Source organism: Synchiropus splendidus, chromosome 16, assembly GCF_027744825.2.
Source record: "Synchiropus splendidus isolate RoL2022-P1 chromosome 16, RoL_Sspl_1.0, whole genome shotgun sequence".
In the NCBI taxonomy this organism is placed as follows: domain Eukaryota; kingdom Metazoa; phylum Chordata; class Actinopteri; order Syngnathiformes; family Callionymidae; genus Synchiropus; species Synchiropus splendidus.
The window spans coordinates 21018609-21045580 of record NC_071349.1 but is presented as its reverse complement, the minus strand read 5'-3'; the positions used below and the strand labels follow the sequence as shown (position 1 = coordinate 21045580).

General features: G+C 50.2%; 1 protein-coding gene across 10 annotated transcripts; it reads right to left on the bottom strand.

Annotated features, from left to right (window-relative positions):
• Positions 1-44: 44 nt before the first annotated feature.
• On the bottom strand, positions 45-26944 carry LOC128747751 (apoptosis-stimulating of p53 protein 1-like). 10 transcript variants are annotated; one of them, XR_008412700.1, is made up of 26 exons: positions 23056-23178; positions 21865-22012; positions 19854-19961; positions 18921-18976; positions 17766-17837; positions 11856-11951; positions 10377-10433; positions 10174-10294; positions 9457-9536; positions 9214-9381; positions 8163-8303; positions 7890-8067; positions 7507-7626; positions 5271-5338; positions 4358-4532; positions 4066-4293; positions 3801-4001; positions 3577-3727; positions 3472-3509; positions 3090-3409; positions 2893-3030; positions 2684-2817; positions 2380-2546; positions 1989-2285; positions 1849-1919; positions 45-1314 (listed from the first exon to the last, which is right to left on the bottom strand). XR_008412700.1 is itself a non-coding variant. In XM_053845868.1 (25 exons), the coding sequence occupies exons 1-25, from the start codon at positions 26802-26804 to the stop codon at positions 1273-1275; spliced, it is 3216 nt and encodes a 1071-aa protein (XP_053701843.1). In that variant the 5' UTR covers positions 26805-26944; the 3' UTR covers positions 45-1272. The 10 variants fall into 10 exon arrangements, 9 of the variants coding, with proteins under 9 accessions (XP_053701843.1, XP_053701841.1, XP_053701842.1 ...); XM_053845868.1 differs by lacking the exons at positions 1849-1919; positions 23056-23178 and adding an exon at positions 26796-26944 and having other exon boundaries at positions 2086-2285; XM_053845866.1 differs by lacking the exon at positions 1849-1919 and having other exon boundaries at positions 2086-2285.
• Positions 26945-26972: the final 28 nt, after the last annotated feature.

The following is a 26972-nucleotide window of genomic DNA, read 5'->3' as shown; positions in this document are numbered from 1 at the left end:
GGCGAGGCCTTTGATTCAAGGTGATGACGAGATACAAAGGGCTCTTGCTTGGAAATAAACCTTTATTTTTATTCTTTCTCAGTACTGTACACGAGCTATATGTCACATTGCATCTAGACACAGCGATGATTCCCGTCCCTCGTCTCTTTCTTCAGCGTCATAGACCAGACATGACGCTGTCCGCCACTGGGTGGCAGCATTGGACGAGAAAGTCAGAGAGCGACACATCAATGGTATGTGTCACGTCATACTTCTCTGAAAATACGAGTATGTGCTTAGAAAAATAAAAGCATAGCATTTTTGACTTGCAAAACTCAGAGGTTTGTTGTGATGTGAGTTCAGGAAAGTGCCTCTTGTCATGTGAGGAATAAAAATAAACATTGAGAAAGCCCAAGTGGTGATTTGTCTTTCGTCCATACTCGCTCATAATCCGTCATCCCGTTCCTCCAATGACAAAGTACTGACAAGATGATGTTGCTTTGTGCCTTCAACCTCAACAAAACCAAATGACCTGGACTTACTTTATCCCTCCATCAATAATCCCGTCATAAGCAAAGGCTATTAAAATCCTTTGTGAATTACTATTGGACGTTGTTCTTGTTGTCTTCCAAAGACGAGTCGTTTCAGAAATGTGATATGTCTGTGTATCTGCGTTTCAATATGCAACTGGAGCTCCAAGACTGAAGCCAGTTCAGTGCAAGAACCGCCACAGAACAGTGATGTTTTAAGCTTGGCTTGCATTGCCACACTGCAGACAGGTGTCATGTCTGTCTCAGAGATCAAGACTGGCCTGGTTCCATGTGTGAAGTCCTGTGATTGCACCGATTTGTTTGTGTCCAGCTTCCGAGGCTGCTGAGTTACCATCACTGTTGCATACCGTGAGCAAAATCTAGTGATTTGACAAAACGTATTCCTTGAAGAAAAAGAGCGCCAAGCGTACGTTTTGTTCGGCTTGTGTTGCTTATTTTGAAGCTCAGGTTTCAGACTCGGGTTGAATATGACGACCCAGGCACACTTGGTTGTTGCTTCCAGCTGTCGCTGCAACCAAGGGAGCGGCTCTGGCTCTGTCATGCAAATGTGAAGCGGTCAATTCTGTCAACTAGTTCATATATTTGGATCCTGAACACAAGAGTCAGCTCCATCTGAGTTTGGTTCTGTGTCCCCGCTCGCCTCCGTCTCTTTGTTCTTCCACGCCGGAGCAGAGCGGAACGGAGCGTCCGCCTCCATGCTGCTGCTCCTCCGCACACGGCTCACACGGCTCTGGTCTGGGCTTCAAGCCAGCGTGCGTTGTCGGGGTTTGATCCGTGGATACAGCTGGAGGGATGAGAGAGATGGTGACTCCATCGCAGTCATGAGTGATTTGGAACACGCGCGCTCACAAGGTCAATTCAACTTGCTCCAAGGTGGAAGGCACCACTTAGGCTAGTCCCACACTGCAACAGGTCCCAAGAATGACAACACACAGTCAGGCTCCTGGGCCGGTGATCCCTCGGGGTTCGGGTTGGTTAGGTGCTGAAGTCCCCATGCTTAGCTCCGCTTCATCCTGGTGGCTGGATACAGGACGACCATGTGCCGCCACCAGGGACGGACACGGCTTCCAACGCATGGCGCATGCTGCTGAGAAGGTGGTTTGCTGGAGGTTCCCCCTGGCAGTCCCCTCCCCACCTGAACACAGACTGTTTGTGCCGCTGACCGCAGACAGGAGGCTACGCTCCATCTGCACCGTTGGATTTTGACTTTCGTCTTGATGCTATTTATGGTTAATGCACCATTGCACGCAGGAAAACACCAAATCTGTGGGAGTCTCACTGACAATTCTGGGCGGCACAAGTGAAATCACATTCTTACCATGCTGGCCCTTCTCCGTAGTTCTGTGAGAAGACACCAAACCAAAACATAATGACGGACGACCCCTCTCCCTGAAGGGACATAATCCAGCAGCTAGAACCACAGGCACTGATGCACTAAAACCTACATTCAAAAAACACCTGGCATTTCTCGTTCCCAGCTCCTTTGTTGTGTTGCCAGGGGTTTGTTTGCATGCCATCATCATTCAGCGTCACCAGACAAAGTCACTTCTCTCACCCCCAGCAGGTTTCTGGGAACGTATCCTTGGCGATCGCTGACTTTGGCCCACCACCACTCGGTCTCGGTTTCATCTCGGCGGCGCAGCACGGTGATGGTGTCGCCCTCACTGAAGGACAGCTCATCTGGCTGCTGGGCGCTGTAGTCCCACAGTGAGTAGACCAGACCCTTGTTCATCACGCCCAACTTCTCCTGGACTCCTGGCAACCACACACCAGCAGACGATTTTAGTCTTGAATAACGCTGCCATCCTGGGTCCTGTGGAGTGATTCCACTCAATGCTGCGCCCCTCACCGTAGAGGAACTGGGAGCACTGGGCGTACCCTTCTTCCATCTCTTCACACTTGTCCGCTGCCGTCTCCACATCGCTGATGGTCGTGGCAAAAATGGCAGCACCGGATTCCACCAGTATCTTACAAAGATGGACACTGTTGCAGGAGGCAGCGCAGTGCAAAGGAGTCCTGGCAGCACGGGAGAGAGCAAGAGTCAAGCCCTGCATCGAAAGTGCAACAAGCTCACGTGCGCGTGGACTCCATCACATCCTCTTCAGACTTGCTGAAGTGCTCGTGAGCAATACCGGGCCAGTGACTCGACTGACCATCCGTCGCTGTCCGCTGCGTTCACATTCACGCCAAAGTCCAGCAGGAACTTGACGATGTGGTGGTGACCAGCGCACACTGCGTTATGGAGCGGGGTGATGCCTTCATCGTTGGGCATGCTGGGGTTCTCCACCTGACCAAACAAGACCAAGCCATCCTCAAGACTGCACTGCACCAGAGAGCTCAGATGCAGGAGCCCACGACACACCTCATATATGATTCTCTGCACCAGATCAAATTCACCCTCCAAGGACGCATCCAGCAGCAGAGCCAGGGGGTTGAACTTCACCCTCAGTCCGTGTCCGCTGCGATCTGACGACGGCTTCTTCAGGTTGGTTCTCTTGACCTGCAGGACACAACCTTGCATCCATCTGCCACGTTCATTTGAGGCGAACGCTGTCTCACCTTGGGCTGCGGTGGAGCAGCTGGGGGTGATGGCGAGGACCTGACGCTGCTCTGGGCCGGACTGGGGCCTCGCTGGTCTTCACTTGGGTTGGGCTCCGGGGGTTTTGGTGTTGGAGGCACATTTGCAATGGAATCTTGGCTTTTCTCCACAGCAGCTTCCACGGCAGGGCTGTTGAGGGGTGGGGAGGAGCGGCGGCTGTCAGAGATCTGAGCCTCAGCCGACATCACAGGGAGTTTCTCAAGGGGTTCGGTGCTCCCGCCAGTCGACTGGATGTTGTCCACGTCTGCAAGGAGGATCTCCGGCTGGTAGAATGTGTTGACTGAAATCAAAGAGCAGCTTCAGCCAACATCCAGGGAAGACGGCCGCAGCAGCTCCCCTCACCTGAAGCGCCCTCCATGCCTCCTGCCAGTGTGTTGAACCTAGCAAGAGATGAGCGTGGCATCACTGTGAGGACTGGTGACGAAGTGGCGTGAGTGAAGCGCAGACCTCTGATACAGAAGCTTCTGGATGTTAGGGCCCTGCGGCCCTTCGGGCTCCGTGATGGAGCTCCTCTTCTTGAGGGGACGTGGAGCGTTGCTGAGCCGCCGCCGCAGAACCTCCAGGTCGCTGTCACTTTGGTAGCGAAGCTGTGAATGAGCTGTGAGCAGCAAAGTCGTCAGCACAAGTGAGGACCGGGAGTTCACTGGCCGTTCATTTCGTAACTCACTTACCCACAGGGGTGAGTTTAGTGGGGCTGAGCGGACGGGGGATGTTGTCCACACTGGGTGGGGGGGCGCTGGCTCCTTCACTCCTGTCTCCTGCTCCTTTCCCTTCCTCTTTCTCGTCCTCCCGTACTTTGCTGCTTCCTCCCGGCAGGAAAGGCACCGGGGACGGGGAAGTGGAAGACGCAGGGAGGATGGGCTTGCCATAGACTGAGCACAAGACAGCGTGGTTGTCACACTGTTCAACACTCCTAGAACATTCGTTGGCCAGTACCGGCTTTGACCGTGCTCCGGTTGCTGAGGGAGCCGTAGTTTTTGGATTGGGGCTGCTGGAGGTACATGCTGTAGATGGAGCTGCTGTTCATCGTGGCTGGTCCTTTTCTCGGCGACTGAGGTCTGGAGGGGTGGTCGGGGACGTAAGGGCGGACTGCCACAGCGGGAGGAGGCTCTGTACGTTCGGTCTGGGTGGTTAGCGCTGAGGGCTGCGAGGTGCTGGCAGAACCTGAAGGCAGAAATGGAAAGCTGGTGACTGAGACATGCGTGAGCCCGATGTGATAATGATGGACCTGGGCTGGAGTTGGGAGAGCTGGACACTCTCTGCTGAGATGAGGTCGGACTTCCACTGGACCGAGGCCAGCCTAGAGTTCCTGGTGCAGATCTGGGCAGAGAGCTGGTGGAGCAGTGGTGAGCGGTGGCCTGGTGAGTGGCGCTCGGGTAGGTGCCGTAACCGGAGGGCAGCTGCTGAGGAAGAGGAGAAGGGTCGAGGAGTTCACGCCGCCTTTGAGAGAACCGGTGTTTATGACGTGGACGTCACGTTCAAATCCCTATAAAGATGTCACCTGCTGTACATCTACACCCTGCTGCCCAGTCCTCACCACCACAATGTTGAACTAAGCCTTTGGCATGGTCAACACCTTGATTTGAAAAAGAGCCATTTTGATTCAGGTTTTTCTTTCCTCTCATAAACTGCCCGCCTCCAACCCACCGTACTCATCTGCTCAAGTCACAGCTGTCTTGCTCCGGTTCTTCTGCCCATGACCCTCATTGGCTGTAATTCTGGGCAGGTTTCTGCACACGTCCCTCTGATACACTCCTCTCTGATCTTGTCCTAGTTACAGCTGCTGCTCTGTTGCTTTGAACACGAGCACCTGCTCCGTTATTTAACCAGGAAAGTCAGCATCCTCCCCAAAAAACTTTGGAAATGACTGAAAAGATGAATGTTTTTCCATAAATATTATCCTGTTTTCCTAATGTGCGTTTATGTCGTGAGTGTCGAGTCGTCAACTAGTTTATCAACACTGCAACAACAGCAGTCAATATAAAACAGATTAGACTGTAAATCACAAGATAATATTGGCGATACAATAAAGGTGAGAAAAATGTTTCCCATCAAGAACTTTGGTCTCAGAAGAATGTGAGAATAAGGTGGACATCCGTTTGTGGTTCTCACATTTGACTCTGCTAGAGGCCGACCTGTACCTGCTCAGGACTCTTGTCTCTCCAATCCGACACACTCTTGGTGATCCGGGGCCATGATGCTTCATTGGCTTCAAGAAAAACAGAAAAGGATGAATGTGACCATGTTGAAGGAATATGACGCCGAAACAGTTGCTGTTGGTTAATAATGTGTCCGACCAACACAGGTGAGTGGTGAGTGGAGAAGGACACAACATTCATGGCTTCAATGACCAAGTGCGTTTTGGGTCAGAGCGACCAGACAAACAGATGATTTCAGACATGTGTAGTTGCCCTTTGTCTGACCAGTGTTTCATCTGCATCTCAGGAGCTGATGACGGAATGTGCTGGCTGAGTTCAGTGCTAATCTGAGGTCACCGTCCTTCCCCAAACTGATCGAGCCATTAGCCCGTCACAGTTCTCCAGGTCAGCCGTTGAGCCAGCGGCCCCAAACACAGTTAAGGGAGTTGAGGAAGCTCACACTCGCCCAAGGAGCATCACTTCATCTCATCGTCTCTTCAGGGCGCTCCAGTGTCTTGTCACGAGCCTAGTGCTCCTCGTAGGGTCTCCCATGGTGAGAGGTCAGACTAAGCATGGTCCAGATCCATCAAGAGTACCCTGCCTGGAGCCAGCGCCTGGTGGCCAGGAGACCCACGGAGCCCGGCCGGGCAAAGCTTGGCTTCTGGAACCCAGTTCTAGATAAGGGCTGGACTCGTACTTTGGGAATATGGGGTGCGAGCGGGAGTTGTGTCCGGGTCCTTGGATGGAAGGTCGAAGGTGTGTTTCTGGTGGGCGTGGGTCTCCGCCAGGGTTGTGGTTTGTCTCCGATCCTGTTTTTGGTTTACATGGACAGGGTTTCCAGGCGCAGCTCTGGTGGGCGGGTCCCAGCCAAAAGGCTCTTCATGATTTCCAAATGAGACTCATTGCAGGGACACTCATAAATAATTCCCCTGAAACATGCTTTCCATTGGACTAAACAAAAGTCATTTCAATTTAAAAAATGTGCTTGATCATCACACACACACAGTGCCTGTAGATTATGACGATGGCTACATCAAGTGAGGACGCTCGGAGACACAAGTCAGTCTTGGTCCTGACTTCAGGGTTGATAACACAGCAGGGGGTCCCATCGCCGCCCACTGAAGTGCAATGGTGCCACAGTTCCGGCACAGTCAGGGAGAGTGTACTGACTAATTCCTGAGCTGGAAGCTCACAGTGTGTGCGCTGCTGTCAAAGAAAAGTGTCACGACAGCAAAGCGCGGTTACCTGCGTGGAAACTTGGCTCAGTGCAGCCATGGCTGTGGATTAGAGCGAGCGCTTTAGAGCACAATCATAGAAGGTTCTGACGCCTTCATGGTCGAGGTCACATCTGATCAAGTGTCCTTCCCGACGGAGCATTTGAGAGCACGGTCAGTTTGAGAGGGAAAATGACCTTTGCACACGGCAGATCAAACCAGAATGAGCTGCAGAAAGTCATTCAGAGTGGCAACCTTGATGCTTGTGCAAGTGACAAACGTCATTGTGACGGAAATCCTAGAAGCGAGATGCTGACTGGAATGAAACGCCATGCACTCGAGGAACTTACACTAAGGGGTGCGCACGTGTGCCAGTCACGTCTGGGGAGTCACGACCGCAGACCTCTCTTCAGCAGCTGACCTCATCTCCTCCCCACTTGGACCAGCATTTTAGACTGGGTTCAGATCTTGCTCTTTCTAGACCCAATGTCACCCTCAGTCAGTTTGTCAGTGTAGGTTAGAATAATTATTGGTGGTTGGTCGGCCATTTTCCCTCTGATGGAACTCAGGGGGAAGAGAACATGAAACGTGAAGTTCCCAACCTCGACTGGCTGCTCGCTATCAGATGCCATGCATGTGCCTTCAAAACTGTGACCATTACAAGGGAAGGTCCAAGCTGGCTGGAATCCTGGACCATCTGTTGGACAAAACTAAAAGAGATGTCAAGTGTCCACCAGATCAGTCTGCTTCCTTTCTCTTCCTCTAACAAGACGCTGGGCTTGCGTCAGTACCAGGTACCGTCTTGCATTGTGTCCCTCATACTCAGGTCAGTTTGGTCTAGTCTGAGATAAAACCCATTCAGTCTTTGTGTCCAGTACATCATCTTTTTCAGCCCCAAACCAGTCAGGGTTTGCTGTCAGGCTTTCCCTTGGCTGAAGAGATTCCAGTGATCAGATGGTCTACACGACAACACTTCACCTCTACGAACAGACGGTTGACTTGACCACATCACTAGCATAACTCACGGTTGTCACCGTCGCCTTCAGAGGACTGCCGACCTTCTGCTGGTGGTTCTGACAAGACGATGTCTAAATCGGACACTTTCCATTGGCTGGCAGGATTGCTGAGGCCACTCCTCTGCTCCTCTGCACGCCACCGCCACAACATCAATTGTAACCACAAACAGAGTGCAGTAAATACCAGGGAAGGGTGATCGGTTAGTGATACCACAGTGGTAACACCCGGATGCGATAGAATCGCATCACACAAACAAGAACAAAAACAGCCACAGGTGACAAGATGGCAAGGAAGGAAGGGGTCAACATACAGAACATGAGGAACAAAGAGCAGCACGTTAGAGAAAGACATGACAGTAGAAGACTAGACGTAACAAAAAGCAGGAACCAACCTGAGAGGGAGCGAACATGGCTGAGTGGAGTTGGCTTTGGGGGTGGGTCAGAGGGAAGATTTTGTCTCCCCACCGCTGGAACCTGGATGTAGGGGCAAACCGCTGCCACTCGACCTGACACTCCACCACCAGCGTGGGACGGTTGAGGAGAGGTCAACCCCTCGTTCATGCGGCTCAACTGGAAGACAGGGAACATTAGAGCGCTGAAAGAAAAGCAGCTGGGCGAGCGTTGATGGATGGTTGGCGTGTGGCTAATTCAGTTAACATTCTTACTTCAGCCCTCTTCTTGTGCAGTCGCTCCCGCAGGTCTCCAATCCGCTGGTCCATGACCGTCACCTGGGCATTGCGCTTGTTCAGAAGCTCCTTGTTGTGCGCCAACTTGGTGCTTTGCTCGAGATTGTGACGGTTGCGTGCCTGAAAGAGATATCGTTTTCATGATCCCACTCTCCTGTCTCATCCACTACTGCAGCCGAGGACACCCCAGCTGCCTGGGCGAGAGGCGAGGGGCATGTGGCACAGGTCGCCAGCCGAGCCGAGCAGCGTTGTATGCCTATAATATCGTAGGGTGATGATAACGATGTTGGCATGTAGCACTGGTGACTCCAGTGGAAAGTCTCTTCTGTGCTCTGCGGGTCACTGACAGCAAGTTCACACGTGTTAATGGAGCCATGGTGGGAAGCGAACGTCGTGATGTGCTTTGCTTTGTTCGATTGTTCATCCACAGAGGCGGCGTTTCTGTTGTTTCAACCTATAATGAGTGGCTTCATGAAGGCGCTTCATTTAACAGATATATATCAACCATCTGTCCACACCAAGACACACACACAGACGCACCGCTCCACTGGACCTGAGTGAGAAGATGCAGCCTCCAGATCCTTCAATAAGAAAGGAACTGCATCAAATACCCACATGTATCCACACAAGTGACACTGCACTTCCTGCTGCCATGCCAGGCTGGACTCCAGGAGACACTCAATTCACCTGGATGTTCACTTCCACCTGACTCACAAGACAAGTGAAACACTCCAGAATGAATTCACAAAATAGTATTGGTCCCATCCCAGTCCATCCAGCCTTGTATTTCTTCCAGGTTTTTGTTTCAGCCATGGGTGATTTTAGTAACGCTGGGCAACAACAACGGCTGCCACCTGAGCTCCACCGCAACCCGCGCATGTTGCAGGCATCAGGACCCTTGCTAGACCCCTTCTGTGTCCAAACTATCGGTGCACAAGCGGACCCCTTTAAGCAGTGGAAACGGCAAAATAAGGGCACCGACCCTGACCGCTGGGTGGAAACGCACCGTGAGAAAGTACGAAGGTCCCACCTGCAGCTCCTGGTAGAGCTTCCTCAGCTCCAAAGCAGCAGGTCCTGACATGGGGGAACTTTTGGGGCCCACGGTGGCTGCCTGGGTCCTGTTGGGCTGCCCGTGGTGCTGCACCAGAGAATGCAGTTGAAGTCGTCCTTTCTTCAGATCCTCCAACTGTTGAGTCAGCTGAAGGCAGAGACAAAGCCACTGAGGAGGATTCTTCTGCCAAACTTTCCCAAGCATGCTGTCCCATCCTTGTACCTGGTCTACTCTGATCACAGCAGACTGGAGTTCAGCCTGCTTCTCCTGAAACAAGCTGCTGACATGCTCGATCTCTGCAGCTGTAGACAGAAAAACATTTTCCATATGGACATGTCACTACAAAGCAGTGGTGTGAGGGGGGGATCAGCGGAGAAAGGCCGGGGGCGTTGACTTGCTGAGGCTTCCCTGGCTGGTGGTGTTGTTAGTGGGCTACACAGTATAGTTGGTACATGCTGGCCACAGGATGATGCACCAGCAGGCAGGTAGTTTGACAGAAATTCACTTGGCTCACGAGAGGGCAATGAGAAGGTACAGTGTACTGCATGTGCTGCATGCCACCTTCTCAATCGTAGGGCTGCTCCTCAAAGACAGACAGGTGGCGCTGGTAAGTGCTCAAACTGAAATGTCTCAGTTCTCCTTCCAATGTAGTGCAGTGTGGAAGGTAGCCTCTGGGCTGTATTATGAGATAGACGGTACTTCAGACAGCGCAGAGAAGAAGATGATCAGGCCAAACAGCAGATGAGCGCTGGCTAACTATCCCAGGAGTGGAGTGGAGGTTGGTACGCAGCAGCAGGTAGCAGCGGCTGTGACCGTGGCTTCGATGGTTACACAGTAGTGGGTTTGAAAGGTAGGAATGAAGCACTTGCAGGTAGACTCCACTTCAGCCAGTAAGAATTCTTGGAGTGACTAAATAAATGTTTCTTCTCGGGCGCTTACACAGGTTCCCATTGATGAGTTTACTGTAGTCCACTTGGCCTCTCATGGCTCTGATCTTCTTTAGCTTGGCTTCCTGCGACTCCACTCGCTCCTTCAGCTGCTGCAGCTTGGCAGCTTCAGACTGAAGCAGAGGAACAGTCCAAATATAATGTGAAAACGGGGGAAATAGCCACGCTCAAAATGAAACAACATCTGAACCTCACCTGTGTCTGCGTCTGGTTTGGACTGCCTCCCTGCTGGAGGTTCCTCAGTCTCTGCTCCTGCGCAGAAAGCCCAGCGAGTTTAATATTGCAGCTCATCTGCAGTGGTGCACAATCGGTGGGAGAGTGACCCCACCATCCAACAGCTGGTGGGGTGTTACTTGGCAATAAGAACACGCCGTTACGCTGACACTTCCTGTTTGATTCAGAAGAATGTAATGATGACAGTTTCCCCAATGATTTAGCGTCATGTTTTCACTGAGCTCCACTGCCAAAACACAACTATCGTACTTGTATTTTACATTTAGCCTGCAGTGGAAGAAATGTTACCATTTTCATGAAAATGCATCAATGTGTTTTTTAACACTCAACGATCCGGAATGTTCTGTCTTGCGTTACTGTCTAGACTGTGAAGAAACATACACAAAAAACCCTAAGATATGAAGAACTGAATGCACAACACATGACAAATGTATGTCCAAATGGTCATTGAAATGATAGCAGTATAATGACCTAACGAATGATGAAAAGATATATTTCATAGGAAGACAGGGTTAGGGGTCGTAGAAATATTTGGAAGTAATACAAAGTCCAACAAGTTAGGCATACAAAATAGTATTTGATAAAAGAAAGGCATGTATTTTAGAGTCAGATAGTTAGGAAGAGAAAACCGAATGAATATGACGATGTTGAAGCTGCTTCTTCATCATCTCACCAGCTGAACGTGACTGAACTGAAATACATACTCTCCGGAAAGCACCGAGAATATCACTGCTTCACGTCAAAGCAGCAAAGAAGAATGGGCGTGCCTCACTGGACATGACTCATGAGTGAAAGTCACCAACGATTTCAGAGTCCCACCATCAGACCACCACCAGTGCGTAGTGGTTGTGTGTGTGTGTTGGCATGTGACTGCACACCGAGGAGGGCCGGGGGGGTGGGGGGTGGCGCCACTCGCCACACACACTCAAACACGCTCACACTCCATTAACAGCTTACGCAACACTGCCCAGGACGAGGACACAGGCAGTGCAGGTGCCATCGAGAGAGTCCTCAGCAGTCGTCCGACGAGCAACTGCAGCCACTCATGAAGTCATTGTCCCGTATGTGAAAGATGTTCTGATCTGTTGAACACCAGGTGGATTGATGTCCAGTCCATTCTCAAACAACACTCTTCCCAGCCTCAAGTTTCTCTGGTCACTACCTGGTTGTTTTCTGAAGCACAACAGGGCTCCAGCATGACCTCATCATCACTGGGTCAAAAGTCACTTCCTAAAGTCTGAACACCACTGTCGCCTCCACCTCTTCCTTCCCTCGCTGTACAAGTCAGATGGCTAAAAGTGGTTCAGTCTTGTCGGCACTTAACCTCTGACCAGGATCACATGTCCAGCGAGGACCAAGCAACACACACTTGCAGTAAATACCTCACTCTGCGACAGGAAATCCACCCTAACCTTCAGTGTGTGCACGTGCAAGTGTTACCTTGGCCACCAACATCTGTTGCTGAGCTTCAATTTGTTGCTGCTGTCTTGTGGCCATTTCCTGAAGCTCAGAGAGGGTCAGCTCCACACGGGGAACCTACAGAGGGAAAAACAAACAGTGCTCAATGGGAGGTTTCCTGGCTGTGACTCACACACACACACACACGCAGGTCAGAGTGCAGAGTCAGAATTCTTGCTGGGGGCCTTGGCCCAGTGACAGAGAAAAGTGTCTGTGGTCACGCTTCTGGCTGGACTACCAGACTGTACCAAGAGCAGAGCATCTGTAGACGTTGTCTGGGATACAGGGACCGTGCAATGACGGATGGAACCCCTGGCTTCTGTGGCTGTGGCTCCCTTTACTTCATGGCCAAACACTGCTCATGCAATGTTGTAAATAGTCAATCATGTTGTGTGAGCACCCAAAGAGTACAGTGTGTTTCAATTTGTATAGAATATTTGTTGTGCTCACACTTGAGCAGCCACCAACAAAACCAATTTCACACTCTACCCACTAGATGGTGGCAAGTTGCTTCCTACCATTAGCCTGACATGCACGAAGGAAATCCCTGAATCATCCAAACTACGTCGAGTGTGAGAAGCAGACACAAACAGATCTCATTTCGTCCTGAAAACATGAACAGACACCACCAGAGATAAGGAAACAAATCACTAAAGTTGAATGTAAATACAGCACTGCACATGAAAAATCCATGGGAGAGATTTATATTGAATCCCATCTAAGCTGCATGGAGTAAATGTGCAGACTCAGCACATGAAAATTCCAGGGCACAATTTGAAATATTAGGTGGCCTCACAAATCAGCTCTCTCAGCAAGTCAGTGCAAATGGCCCGTAAGGTAGGAACATCTTAGTGCATAATGTATGAAGTCAATCCACTGGACAGCAGCACCGTTAAATAACGGTGGTTTTCAGGGTAGCGCTGGTCAATAGACGTAGAGCAGGACGTTGACACTGGAATGTATGTAGACTGACGCAGGATGGAATGGAAGACCTGTGAGGGAGTACATGTGCCTGAAGAGTTCAAGTCAGCGACAAGGGAGGACAGTATGGCTGGTGCCAAACCCCGAACTGGCTGCTGATGCCATCACATCACAACTGTGTTGTTTAGAAGCACAGCATGAGCACAGGCCAACAGCGGATACATCAAACGTCCTGCCCCTCGAGCACGCATTGCTAGTGGGTGCATGCCACCACACATTTTGGACCAGTAAAATCCAATTTATAAATCCAGTCCCACAGTCCTCTGGATGAGGAGCCACACCCGGCTCTTGGTGAGAATCATCAGTTGATCCACAGAGTATTTTGTCAATCTGATGAGCACGTGAGGTCCCATCGCTCTCAACCACTAGCTCAGTTACGGCGACCTCCCATGAGGCCACATTTTCTTCAAATCGGCTCCTACTGAGCTCGACTGAAGCCCAGCTTGGGAAAAAATGGCTTCAACTGTGTATGTGTGGTAAAGACGTGTCAATGACCGTGTGACACGGAACAGACATTTGACTGCGTCTGAGAAGCGAGAGTTCTGCGGCGATGCTTGTTTACCAGAGGTGCCTTGTGTCTGGCTGTGGATGTCAGCGAAGACGCCGCTCCATATACACACGTCACTGACACGTACTGTGGACTCCAACTGGCTCCCATACATCACTGTGTATTGGATACTGTCAATACCAAGCATCCGTGCAGTTCCACACGTTTGTGATCCAAGTCTCAGCTGCCAGTGCCGCACTGAACGGAGGTGTGTGTCTCACTGAGAGGGTCACCGTTCAGCAACACAGTCTGCACCGACACCGCTGCAGGGGAGCGTTGCCACATACGCACGGCAGTCTTTTGTCCGTGCTCACACAGAGCTCTCATTTCTGTACTGAGAAAAGCCATTCTTTTACATCACGATGTCAATTTCAAGCCAGAGTCTCAGGTTGCACTGCACAGTGTTTGACCTCGTCACACGCTGCTATTCTGCTTCAGTGACTCTTCACCACCAAAGTTGAATGTTTTTGTCTTTGTTTGCACTATTCGGCCGCTGCATCCTTGCTTGGAAGGTTGTAGCACTCCAGACCAAACGCATTTTCACGGTCTCAAACTGGAACTCGACGGCATTTGGTCTGGACCTGGTCTAGGACTCGGACGTGATTTTTTGGCACAGACCAGACGAGACCACAGCTAATCCTTTTTTTTACATTTATTATTATTATTATTATCATTGTTGTTTTTGTTTATCTAGAGGAGAGAGATTCTCTCAAAGTCTCAGCAATGTCATCAAAGTCAAGAATAATTCCAGTCTTAACCAGCGTACGTAGGGCTACAAACGTACCCTCTGACTGATCCTGACCCTCTGACCCCCACCTGTCCTCCCTAACTTTCTATCCACACTTCTCCACATGTCCCTCCAACATTCTTGTTTCTGGTCACTTCACCTTCATCTGTGACTCGTCTCTGACTCTGGAGTAAACTGACTCTTACACCATGGCAGTGACCTCTGGGGTCCTCATCAGCCTCCCTTTCACATCACAGTCCTGGTCAGCCGCACGTCTCTCAGTCTTTCCCGTTCGGCGCCACCCTCTCACCTACATGCAACCAAACAAATGCAATGAAAAATGGTATGAAGTCATTTGACAAGTCGCTGAATTGGAAGCGCACTTGTTGGTCATGTACATATCCAGCCTTCCTGGTGGCTGCCACACACTGCCTGTTCTGGTGTGCATGGCATCATGGCATCAACGGTATCCCGAAGCCAGAGCTGCAGATGCTATATACGTGTGGCAGGAACTGAAAATCAGCAAAGACCATCGGCTGCGTGCGGTGGTCTGTGAAGTGAGGACAAATGGAGGACACTTGAAAACCACAGACAGCTAGCAGTCATGTGTGGCGGCGCTCTTATATGAAGCCTCTTCGTTGTAAACATCTGCACCTGAACGTGACCAAGCCATGAAGAGTCAGATGCCGTGACGAAGGTCCGTCCAGCTGACATGTGCAGTTACCTGCAGGCTGTCCCATGTGATCCTGCAGGAGCGGACTTTAATTTTGCTGCATTGTCCTTCGACAGTAAATTCCTGCACCAGATCCACTTCATTCCACTCCATCCTTCACACAGATGCACAGGATTTGCGAGAGAGGGGAAGCTTTGGCGCAGGAGGAAAAAGAAAACGCAGCGATCCTTATCACAACTTTCTCTCTGGTCCACACGCTGATGTGATGCACCACGCTCTGCCTTCTCCTCGTTCCGCTCGCTCCCCCTGCCTCCCTCCCTCCCTCCCTCCCTCCTTCTGGTGCACTCTATTGGTGTGTTCGGGTGTGACGTGTGAGGAGTGTAAAGCCCATTAGTGTGACACCGTCTGTACTTACTACACTAAACAAACATGTAAAGTGCTGCAAAACCCTTGGGCAGAAGCAAAGTCCCTCTTGCTCCTCCCCCCATCCTTCTCGGCTTCCTGCTCGCTCACTTTTTCATGTCATCCTTTTTTCTCTCACTTCTTGTCATCACTCTGCAGATGGCTTTTTTTGCTGCAGCGACATGCTCTTCTCCCCCACCCCCACCTCTCCGCTCCCTTTCTCCCCCTTTCCTTCAGTGGGGGGATCACTGCAGCACGACCTGGCGGGGCGGTGGTGGTTCTTCTGATCCAGATGTGTGTGGAGGCAGACAAGACAGAGGTCGGTCCCTTTGCTCAGCACATCCAGCGACAGCCGGCTCTTGCTGCGTCACATTTTCTGCCTCACGCTGAAGTGCAGCGTCACTCAGCTGGGCAGCTACGCTCAGGACTCCAGAGGATCAATCCAAGCACAGGAGGAAGAGCCTCACATTACACGCTGGTGTCCTGCCAGACGTTTGACTCTCATGCTTGCACACTCCAGAACTTAACACGTTAAGAGTCAGAAAGGCTACAGCCTTGGAACCAGACTCACTGATGTCCAGCATCTTGAGGGAAGCTAAAATACAGACTGTCCAGCTAACACACCAGAGGAACATTGGTATCACACAGCAGATATGGGAGCTTCACTGGTGTCCGTCAGGGCGCTACCATGGACCCTCGGACAGCGCCAACATGGTGTTCGGAGTAAACAATATGTGCAATCTGCAATGCTGAAAGGTTGCACTGCAACCTCATGTACTACTACATTTGCAGCACAAGTTATCTGTCAAACTTCTAGGGCTTCACCAGCATCTGCTCAAAATCCCAGCCACTCACAAGCCACATGGCTCTTAATGTATTGACTTACATGTGAGGCGGTGAGGTCAGGCAAAAAGGGACATGTCACACTATGAGCTTATTCTGTTACCACAGCTGAGGACTAAACGGACATTTTTTGTTTTTTATCACTCGCACACACACACACACACACACACACGTGTCTCTATCCTTGAAGAGGACCTCTCCTTTCCCCAGCCTCTGGCCATAAACTTCACCATTCAAAATACATGGCTAACCAGAACAAGGACTCTGAACCCCAAACGTAATGACCCAGTTATTTTGAAGTCTTCATCCTCAAGACAAGGAACACACGCACACCCACATTTTAAAGTATAAAATCGTGGCCTCCAGTTCAGGCCACCATCAGTCTCAGAATCAAAGCATTCACCAGGTGCAACTCCTGGCAAGAAAAACAACTCAGGATGCCACATTTACACAGTTCACTAAAGGAGTCACAAAATATGACCTAGAACTGGAAGGACAAATCGGGTCAAAACTATTGGATTGAAATCAATTTCTCAAGTTCATCGCCTTATTTTTAGAATACCGCAGGTCAAATGCAGTGATCCAGAATGATTATTTTTACCAAAAGGAGCAGTTGATATGAAGAGGTGAAATACTGATGTTATATATATATATATACACACCTAAGTAAGGATGTGCTCTTTGCGGTCGCACAGTCAGCAGGACCCCTGAACAAATGCACGCACACGCACGCAGTTCATGGCTGCCTTCAGTAATGAGTCCCATCCCTCGCCCCCATCTGCTCCACAGTAAAAATATTCCTTCTAATCTCTGACGAGAAGCCACGGTCATTGCTGCTGGCCCAGATGGGTCTGAAAGAAATACTTGATCAAAAGCTTCTCCAAGGGCAGCAGTGGTTAAACAGCTGCTCCAGTCAGGAGAGGGTCCAGAACTTCAACCACCACAAGTTGCTCATCGTCCAAACTGTGAGTCCCACACGCCACAAGGACACTCACCTAAACACCGCGTCTATTATTTGGCTCTGGCAGCTGATGTTTGTGAGGCAGCAGGTAGACTTTAGTGTCTGAGGAAACGTGATGAAGAAAACAAACACGAGGTCGATAAAGCCAGCGAGCGCTCGCTGGGTGCGGAAGCAGGGATTAAAGTGAGGGCTAATGCAGTGTTTCCTGTCACTAACTTATTGCTGACTACAAAGTAACAAATGCAACAGCCTGAAGGCATTTTGACCTTTTTTCCCCAATTGGGTTGGTTTTAAGTATGAAGAACTTGGAGCAAGATCGATGATTAAACAAAAAAACATCCATCCGTTGAGTTTGTTATTAAAGAGCTTGTGTTGGTTTTGCTTTCAGTCTAGTCGCCATTGTTGTCATCATGTAACGTATCAGCAGCAGGTGGCGCACTAGTGAACCACGGGGCTTGTTCATTGAATGATTGATTGACTTCATGCAAACAACTTGCCATTTTTGAGTGGAAGGACAAAACTGTCAACGTGGCTGCTATTAGTATTGCAATTGCTATTTCAACAGTCCGTGCCTGGATGGGCTCGTAGTACTTTCCAGTCATTTTTTGCTTTGATGTAAGTAATAAGACTCCCAACCGCCAGTTGCCCTGCCGCCGCCTGACAGAAAAGGTTCCTTGGTGAGGGTTAGGTTTGATGCCCACTCCTAAAGCACATGCTCAAGAGGAGCAGACAAGACAAGCGAGTGACACGTTTCTCACCCAGATGTCGCCACCGTGCCTCAGGTCCTTGGCTTGTCCGCGCTCCGGCCCAGGGACAGGTACTGGAGAGACCTTCAGACGAGAGTGAAGGAGTAAGAACGCAGGAGAGGAATTGTTTGGCGGGTTACAAATCCTCTTAGCCTGGTTATGTCATGAGACCGAGCTAATCCTACCTTCACTGACTGAGCAGCACTTACACACAGCGGACTGACTCACAATGAGAGGACGAGCGTCTTCACGGCCGTGTGGTGAAGCAGGTTAGAGTGAAAACAGCAGTTTACAAGACCCGCTGTGACGTCAGAGGTCTCACTTGGCAAGTGACACACTCCTCAATCACAACAAGTCAGTCACAGACAGACCACAAATTTCATATTTTCCCCACCTCAGGTCGCCTTCACGTCTGTTGCTGCTCTCACATGCCGATACAAACATAACCGTGTGTGTTCACATGATTCTAAAATCCATACTGTTGGTAATCCTGCATAATCCAGGACAAGTTGGACAGACTGCCCATTGTTTGCATGCGTATCACAGCACACACAAAGACCAGACAGTTCAACAAGTGTTGGGCATGAGACTGGCGCAGCAAAGACATGCTGATGAACCTATCGGCGTATGTTTTACAGCATGAAAGGAGCGGAGGCTTGTGCATATGATGACCACCAGAGGGCTCCTGTTCTGAGTCACTGTTGAGCAGAAGCACAAGTGACTCATGCTCGCCAAACTACAGCTGATCAACAGTTGAATCACACTCATCCAGACTTGCTGTGAGCAGAAACGGAGTCGCTTCCATTTTTGAAAAAAATCTTTCTTATCTTACTCTTTTTCTTTTAACACCTGCAATAGAAACCGACTCTATGCTGCGCGACAGACTTAAACCTGAGTGTGACTCTCCATCTGGTCTGTGACCATTTTCCAAATGATACAGTCTGAAATGGCATGTGAAGTCACAACATGACCTATCGTGGTGTTGTGGTACTCCCTTCATTCAGAGCCGAGCGCGTGTGTACCACCGTGTCTAGCTATACTTGTGGGGAGCAATTCTTGGTCTGGGATATGTACATATATATATATATATATATGCAGCATATATATATGTGTGTGTGTGTGTGTGTGTGTGTGTGTGTGTGTGTGTGTGTGAGCCTGTTCACCTACCCCATTACTGTCCACTGCTCCTGCCGCCCAGCTTCCCTCCGACGACTTCTGGCTGCCTGTTGGTCCAACAGCACATGAAGATGAATCAAGAGACATATTCATTTCTGCACTGGAAGATGGTCAGGTGGCTTCAGGACTATTAATAGACTGGCTTGTTTGAATTGTGGACCAGACAAGGTGAGCCAGGATAATCCCAGCTCCTCCAGTGAACAGAGGGATGACTCCTGCTTAACATCATGCAACCAAGGTTTGTCACACACAGGCCTTAGACAATCTATCATTGTTCCATTCAGAAACATGATTAAACCCTCAATGAAATGGATGGAGATCTGGCAACACTGGTTATGGAATAATGACGACGACTCTGAACAAAAGCAGCAGAAGCTGAGAGCAGGATTCAAAGGATGAGTGCCTGTTACACTGTAGTCTCTCCTCAATCTCAACTGTAGATTGTGAATACTCAAAGCTGCGGATCATAATGAGGGAGGCTAATGACATCTTGTGATGACTGGATAAAAATAGGAGTGAAGCAGCCGGTGGTCTCTCCCTGTCTGTCGTCGATGGATTCGCTCCGAGACGCAGGGGTGACGAGGATGTTTTGTCAACTTCAAACATCAGTCAGGCTTCATCTGACCTCAGGATCCACCTCAGTGACACTGGCTTTAGCATCTCACCCAAGGCTTGCCACCTTCTCAAGGGCAGAACTGGTGGCTTTATTCTGCCACGAATGTTCCGGTCTCCACAGCAGTTGTTGCTTTTATAACTTCTGCTGAGTTTATTGTTATTTTGACAACCAAAAAGCAGACTTTGCCTCAGATGTGAATGTCCATCCCACCTTGTTTTTACACAACAGAGAATCTTATGTTAGACTTGACAAGATTGCTGTCATTCGTTCATACTTGGCCAAATCAGTTCCATTCTGACACAGTTCACCTTGTGGCCAGGAGGGGCAGTGTCTGAGGTAGAAGCGGACTTCGGGCCTCCGGGATCCCCACTGTTGAAGCAGGTCCAGCAGCAGCAGTTCCTGAGGGAGCACCCGCTCTGACGGGCAGGAGGCAGACAGAAAGAGTCAACTGTAACAAGATTGGGATTAAAGTGGAGGAAGCAGTTGGCAGCGTGGTTGCGTCACCACGGAGAGACCGAGTGGGATTAAACTGTCTGCTGTGTCTTTGTTCTTGCAGTTTCATTTGAGTCAGTGAAACAGGACATGAACATCATGATGAACTCAGTACCAGTACACGGTGCAGATATTTTTGCCACTGTGGTTGAGACTCCTGCCGTCAGCTCTGCCAGCCACCAACAAGCAGGAACGCTCTTGCACTGGAGCCTTGAGGAATGACATGACTGAACCTTTGCCACCACTGGCCGCTACCCTGTGCTACTGTTATTACTGCTGCCAAATTAGCAGAGGCTAGTGAGGGAGAGCAGCAGTGACTGCCATTGAAGGGCCCATAGCTTGAGGGGGTGGGCTGGATGGCAAGTTGAATACTTGAGAAGGCAACCTAGCTTCAGTGTCCAGAGGAGAGAACCCTTCTTTTCATTGCATCCTAATGCAAAGTGCAGGGTCAAAGGTCGCGCCATGTCAAGCCCCTTGCCTGTGCCCCAATTGAGCTTCTGCACCTTCTCTAGGTTTTGGTCACACAAGACAAAATGGGCAACCACAAACATACTTGCAGTGTTGGCGCTAACACACACATTCAAACAGTAGTTGTTTGGCCTCCTACAAGCTGGTATTTGACAGCTATGCAGATTTAAAGTCTCACCTTGTCGAGATAGAACAACATTACAGACATTTCAGTGAGAAAAAACTTGGAAGGAACACAAGCGCATACCAACACACAGGACCGGAGTCGGATTTAGATTTTGAAAATGGATCCGGTGTGCGCACAATACATGCACAATCATGTCTCCGGCTTCCTATACCAGGAATCTGGCAGTTATAGGCCCATTATTAATCCGAGCAGCATAGTGAATGACAAGTGTCGACAAACAAGGAGGTCCTCATCTTTCCTCGCATGGCAAAATTCAGTGGGGTCTAAAGAGGTTAGGTTTAGATCCAGCACTCCTGCACTCTTTCTTAGTTCCCACAGCACTATTGGGCCTTGTTTGTCCACCCCACCAACACTACAGCCAGCTCGAGCACTCTCATCCTGACCCCCCTGTGGAACTGTCACCAATGTATCCAAAACAAAACCAAAAAGCTTGTCACTTACTGTGGAAAAAACAGTATGGCAGAGGTAGTTGGGACACTGTGTCTAAAAGAGGCGGAAGGACAGCCAACTAAATCTTCTTATGGTTGAAACGTCTGAAGCTAACAGCTGTACAGAAGTGTGCATGCTCACCACCTCCAGGCCCATCGGGCTCATCTGGCCACACAATTCATTACCCCATGACACCCTAAAGGCCCGAGGAGCACAACACAAAGTGCCGTGCGCCTGAGGAAGAAGAATGAAGGCCACGCTGCAGCGGAAACAGAGCTCGCTGGCGATGCAACAGTCTATTCAATTCCACAGTGACATGTGGTCTGGTGGAGCTCTTAGCGTCCCATTCATGGCATGGTTGACCTTGTTTACATTTAGTCTTAACCAGAGACGTGCGATTGCTACGCCTGCCGTGTGACTGGTCTGGAGAAGGGCGGACAGAAGGGAGATTCCAGGACGGGTGAAGGAGCTTGAGAGAGGAGCGAGCCAGTGAAGGGAACATTCATCAAGTGTTTTGCAAAACTTAGGGAAAAACAATGCTAGCTGTGAATACTAGCACGAACACGGGGACAATAAGTGCAGCATGATAAAAGCAGAGTCCTTGTGTGTCAAAGGTCACTACTTCCTGTTTTGACCCAGCACAGACGTGACTCTTGAATGCATCAGCAGATGTGAATGTTAGTGGCTGGAACATAGTTCATTCATGTTCAGGGCGCTGCCGACACAAACCCATCTGGACTCACCACGGCCGTTCCAGACTTCGGCAAGGTGACACTCGCCCTCGCCGGCCTCCTTGCAGTACTCCACCACATCAAACACTCGGGTGGCAGGGGTGACGGGCACCTCCGTCAGCATCTGTTGAGTGTCACTGAGGTACACAGTCAGGATCACCTGGGGAAGAGCAGCAGAAGAGCGCGTCAGCAGGACATCATCACCACTCTCAAGCATCGGGTCCCCCTCTCTTTTTCCTCAGCCACTTGTGAGATATGCATCCTTCACCTTCTTTCTGGCGCCCAGTGGCAGTTGAGGGCTGGGCCTGGGCTGTTGGTGAATGACTGTGTGACAGCAACATGATGCTTGCTGACCCGCTCCTGCTGTGTATCGCGCGCGCGCGCACACACACACACACCACAGCCCCCCGAGCCAAGCAGCTGACCACTGATGCACAGGCTCAGATCATGGATTAGACGCTCCCACTGCTGGAGTGGGAATTTCCAACAGCAAACAAATGGTCTCCTGTGAAGATTCACCCGTTCATCAGCGACCCACCGCAGGACGCGACGTTACTATCCGTGTGAACACGCTGCAGATTGAAAACAGTGCCCGGAGTAGGACAGCTTTGATGTCACTGGCCAGCGCCGTGACGACGTCATACGTGGAGCAGCGGTGGCAGAAAACATTTAGGGTAATCTGGGATAGGCTCATGCAGAAGTCACTGAGCGACTGATTTAATCTCACCCTCGGCTGAATCCCTGTCACTGACAGGCAAGTCACAATTGGTTGGTCCAACCAAAACTCACTCTACGGTATCAACACAGTGAGGGCAGAGCAGCGGCACTGACGTGATCGCCCTTCAAAACAGCCATCGGCTCAAGTCACGGTGGCAAAAGCATGTCAGCAAACTTCTCAGGAGAAGATGTTGACCTCCCTCGGCCTGGAACAGGCACGGTTCAAGGAGCACCAGCCAGGAGCAGCTTCAGGAGCGGACGGCCGGGGAGAGGGGCGCTGATGGAAGACTGCAAACAGACAAACAAACGCTGAGTGCTGGTTCCCTTAATGCCTCGGGTGGTGAGACACCACTGGGGCTATTCTGGGATGAGGGCAGGAGAGAGAGAGAGAGAGACGGTCTGCGTGTCTGACTTCAGACTGGGGGCCTTGAAAGCTGCAGAATTTTCAACTTGTGAGACACACATTTCAAACCAGCGTTGACTCACCGTATGTCCACATTTCCCGCTTTTGTGTGGCTTCATTGTTTTCCTGCACTGACTCCAAGTCTTGGAAAGTATCCCCAGTTGCTCCAGGACCAGAGCCAAAACTGGCATGATTGGGAAAGCACAAACACATGGCGCGGTAAGAGGAGGACTCTACATAAGAGAGAGACAGGTCTGCCGGTCCAGCTGCCATTTCAAGTGTCTGAATGAGGCAGGAAACACACTGGGTGGGGGGAGATAACATGCTTCTGTTGGCTGGTCGTTTTCCAGGAAAAACAAATCAAACTCTCCTTTCTGGTTTCACATCAAGAAGATCTTCCCCTGTGCAAGAACCTATTTAGAATATTTCTCAGCCAACTTGAATGAAACTGGCTCCGGTGAACCCTTCCATCACCACAGATATGCGGTCATAATCTAAATGGTTTCCAGGACCTCTCAGCCATGAAAATACTCTCGGGTGATGAAGTAGCAGGGTGGGGTCAAGACTTTTGACCAGAGCTCACAGGGGCTGCAGCTGTGATCTAAGATCTCAGACGTGAGACGAGGAACATCGAAACGGAAAACAATCCTCCTCCTGTCCTCCGTTCTCTTTGTGTTTTCTTCTGGATGGCCAGACTCCAGCTGAAGCCTCATTTAGCAGGGCAGTGTGCTCAGTCCTCTACCATCAGCAGTGTCTTCTGCTCACCATGTCCCAGAGGAATTGATGACATCAGCAAAAACAGCCTGCCAGAACACTGTGATCTTCGTGGGCCATGGATTGGAGATGGTCTGGTTTGAGTGCGCTTTGAACACATTTTGAGCCAAGTACACTTCATATTTTGAACGCTCTCCCATGCAAGGACTGTGCTGTTTGGCTGTTAGCGTCTGTTAGTTTTAGTCACGTTCATACTCTTTTCAGTTTTCCTCAACTAACACTGATGACATTTGCATCACTTTCAGTTGAGAACAACTTAATTTCAGTTACGTAAGCATTGCAATACAGTATAGTATTAGCACCAAGTGGTGTAGATGTAACCCAAAAAAACCATGCAACTTAAAATGCCGTTGTTTTGCAGAAATAGAGAGTGTAATTCCCCACCAGAAAAACTGCGAGTCGTCACCAGGGCATCTGCACAGAAATGGCTGAGAGCATTGAAGAGCACCTACAACCTTTCAGGCTGTGTCACTTCGATGTGGGACTGTCTTCTAAGAAACATCTTGACCACACATTAGGGTTCCAACTACGATGCATCACTATTTGCAGTGACTGTCAGAAGCAACATAATCACTTCACTCATCTCCTACACAGAAACACTCATGAGTATCAAGCAGTGAGCTGAGCAACAACTCAGCGTGTCGTCTTCATGACATGTCGATGGACACGTGCCATGTCTGCCATTTTTCTTTAGACTCCTTTCACTCCATCTGGCAAATGCCTCTGATGTTTGTCAAATACGAAATTCAAGATTTTAAAAGCCATTGATGAAGCCCTTTTGGAAATGTAAGCACAAGGACAGTGGCGTGACTGGATGTGGACCAGCGACAGTGGTGGAGACTAGAGAGCCAGAGCGGTGTCATCATGCCACACGCGCACACACAAGGTCACATGGTGTGCACGTGTGCTCTCAAACAGAAGCTCGTGTTGCCTTGATCGGAATCCACAGAAAATGAGCTCAAACGAAAAGTGCAGAAGTGCGGCGTTTTATTTTTTGACTGAGTCTTGGAACTATTTTTAGTGCTGTCGCTTGTTCGCCAACATCCCCGCCGCTCAGTCTTGACCTGCATTCGACTCCCCCACGGTGAAACACACACCGCCACTGATATTTACGTCCCACAACCCTTCACAGCTGCGGACACCTGCTCAGTGAGTGGAATTATAACCAAAACCGTTCATGTGCCAGCAACACAATAAAAGAGGGAGGGGGGACTCAGAGAGACTGTATTTCTAACATTGGATAAATATCAAGGGAAATATTTCCTGCACCAAGCAGCATAGAAAAACTGACGAGCCAGTACAAATGTGTCATTAAATAGACACTACAACAATGACAATAGGAAGTGAGTCACTAAACTACATTTTAAAGGTATATGAAGTATTTTCCAAGGAGACACAAAAAGTGACAAATGCACGAACGAGTCAGTAGAAATATGTGAATGAATTCAAAAGTATGTCTAGGAAATCACATTACACGTCGGAATAGATCAAATAGAAACAAAAACCAAATCAATGAGTCTGTTAGTATGTGGACAAAAGATCATCGACAGAAAAGTCAACAAGTGGACGTTACTCTGGATCACTGTTGGTGTATTGTGTTGATGCGACACTGGAGTCCAACTGTCAGTGGTATGCGACTGTGTGAGAATTTAGACGACGGACAGACAACTTCTCCGACTTTGACACATAGACCTCCAACCACTTCTTGTCTCGTCTCAACAAACTCAGAGACAGACTTTGGAGAATTGCTCCATCACCAGCCAGCGGCGGGAACAGCTGCTGCACACCGGTGCCTGGTCCAGCTCGCCAGAGGAGAGGAATCAATGGGCTGCCACTTGGTTGGGCCAGAAACAGCTCTCTGACCACTTGGTTGGGGGTGACGGGCGACTGCAGCTTGTCACAAACACACTGCAGCAGGGATGAAGCACGCAGCAGAGCAGCACAGGCCAAAGCATGGAGGAGGAACACGGACCTGAGCAAGGATTTCTGCCTGTGGACAGGCCAAGCCAGGAATGAGTGTCACACTTTGAAATGCCATGTTGGCCGGCGTCCATCTTCAGTGGCGAGCGCGAGTGGCTGCTGCAACATGAGAGGCTCGTGTCTGAGAAAGTCCCACTAGGTTCCTCCACTGATCATGACAGTGGTCGTTGCTGCTAAACCTTATCAATAACAGCAGCGAAAACAAGAAGACGTGGGGAAGCAAGCACAGGGTCAAAGGTCGGAGTAAAGCGCGCCGTATGCACGGCTCTGGATCTTTGATTGTTTGGAACACACGAGGGGAATGTGAGTCTTGCACATGTTTACGTGTCACGGGAGAATGAAAACAGTCATCAGCACCTGTCTATTTATGTCCACTCATGCTAACAACGCGGACGTGCTGCGCCACAAGGGTGCACTGGTGAATCCACAAGCTTATCCAGCTGAATAGAAGAGCTCGCACTCATCAAAGACACTGCGAGTGAGTCGAGCCAAGCAAAGAATATCTCTCAACGTCGGGACAGCGCCGTCCACGCTTCAGTCTTCTTAATGAGTGCTACATGTCACGGCGGCTTTGGTGGCTGGCCTTGCTCGTACGCATCGTTCAGGTGAAACGTGGTAAACAAAAAAAAAGTGGCGTTTGAACGGCTCCTCAGTCCGTCTCTGTGTGAACACCAGTAAACAAAAGAGGTCAGCACACCCATGCCCAAAACCGCACATCTGAGGTGTGGCTTTGGTGTGACAGGTCCCGGTGGTTGGGGGGTCTCCACCCTCCAGCCCAAAACATTCCCAGGCTAACTGATGTCCTGGGTGTTCCCGGCCTCTGGGGCCCCGGGCCTCTGGGGCCCCGGGCCCCTGCACGGACCGATGGGACCAGCAAAAGACAATGAATGAATGAGTGAGCGGAACAAGTGTGAAAACAGTCCGGCTGAAGTGGGACACCGTCAAGAGGTAGCCCCACCGAGAGACTCCTCAATGAAGCCTCATCCAGAGCTCGGACTGCGGGAGGAAAGCAGAGTGTGCAGAGGTGCCACATGCCGCGGCACACGTCACAGACAGGATGGGAACTCACCGGCAACATCCCGTCTCTCGAGTGGCTTTTCGCTCCCAGACCTCAGCACATGCGGGCGGTTCCTCCTCTTCTGCCTCGGTTCACAAGTCCTGAAGCTTGGAGAAGCTACAACTCCGGACCGCTGTTTTCCAAAGTCCCTCCCTCTTCCTTCCTTCCTTCCTTCCTCCCTCCCTCCCC

Coding starts and splice junctions, on each gene's coding strand:
- LOC128747751 (XM_053845866.1), bottom strand. CDS start 23,163: ATGCCAGTTTTGGCTCTGGTCCTGGAGCAACTGGGGATACTTTCCAAG. Junction 22,013..23,055: donor GCGGGAAATGTGGACATACG/GTGAGTCAACGC, acceptor GCTCTTCCCCAG/GTGATCCTGACTGTGTACCT. Junction 2,547..2,683: donor GCAGCGGACAGCGACGGATG/GTCAGTCGAGTC, acceptor CCGTGCTGCCAG/GACTCCTTTGCACTGCGCTG.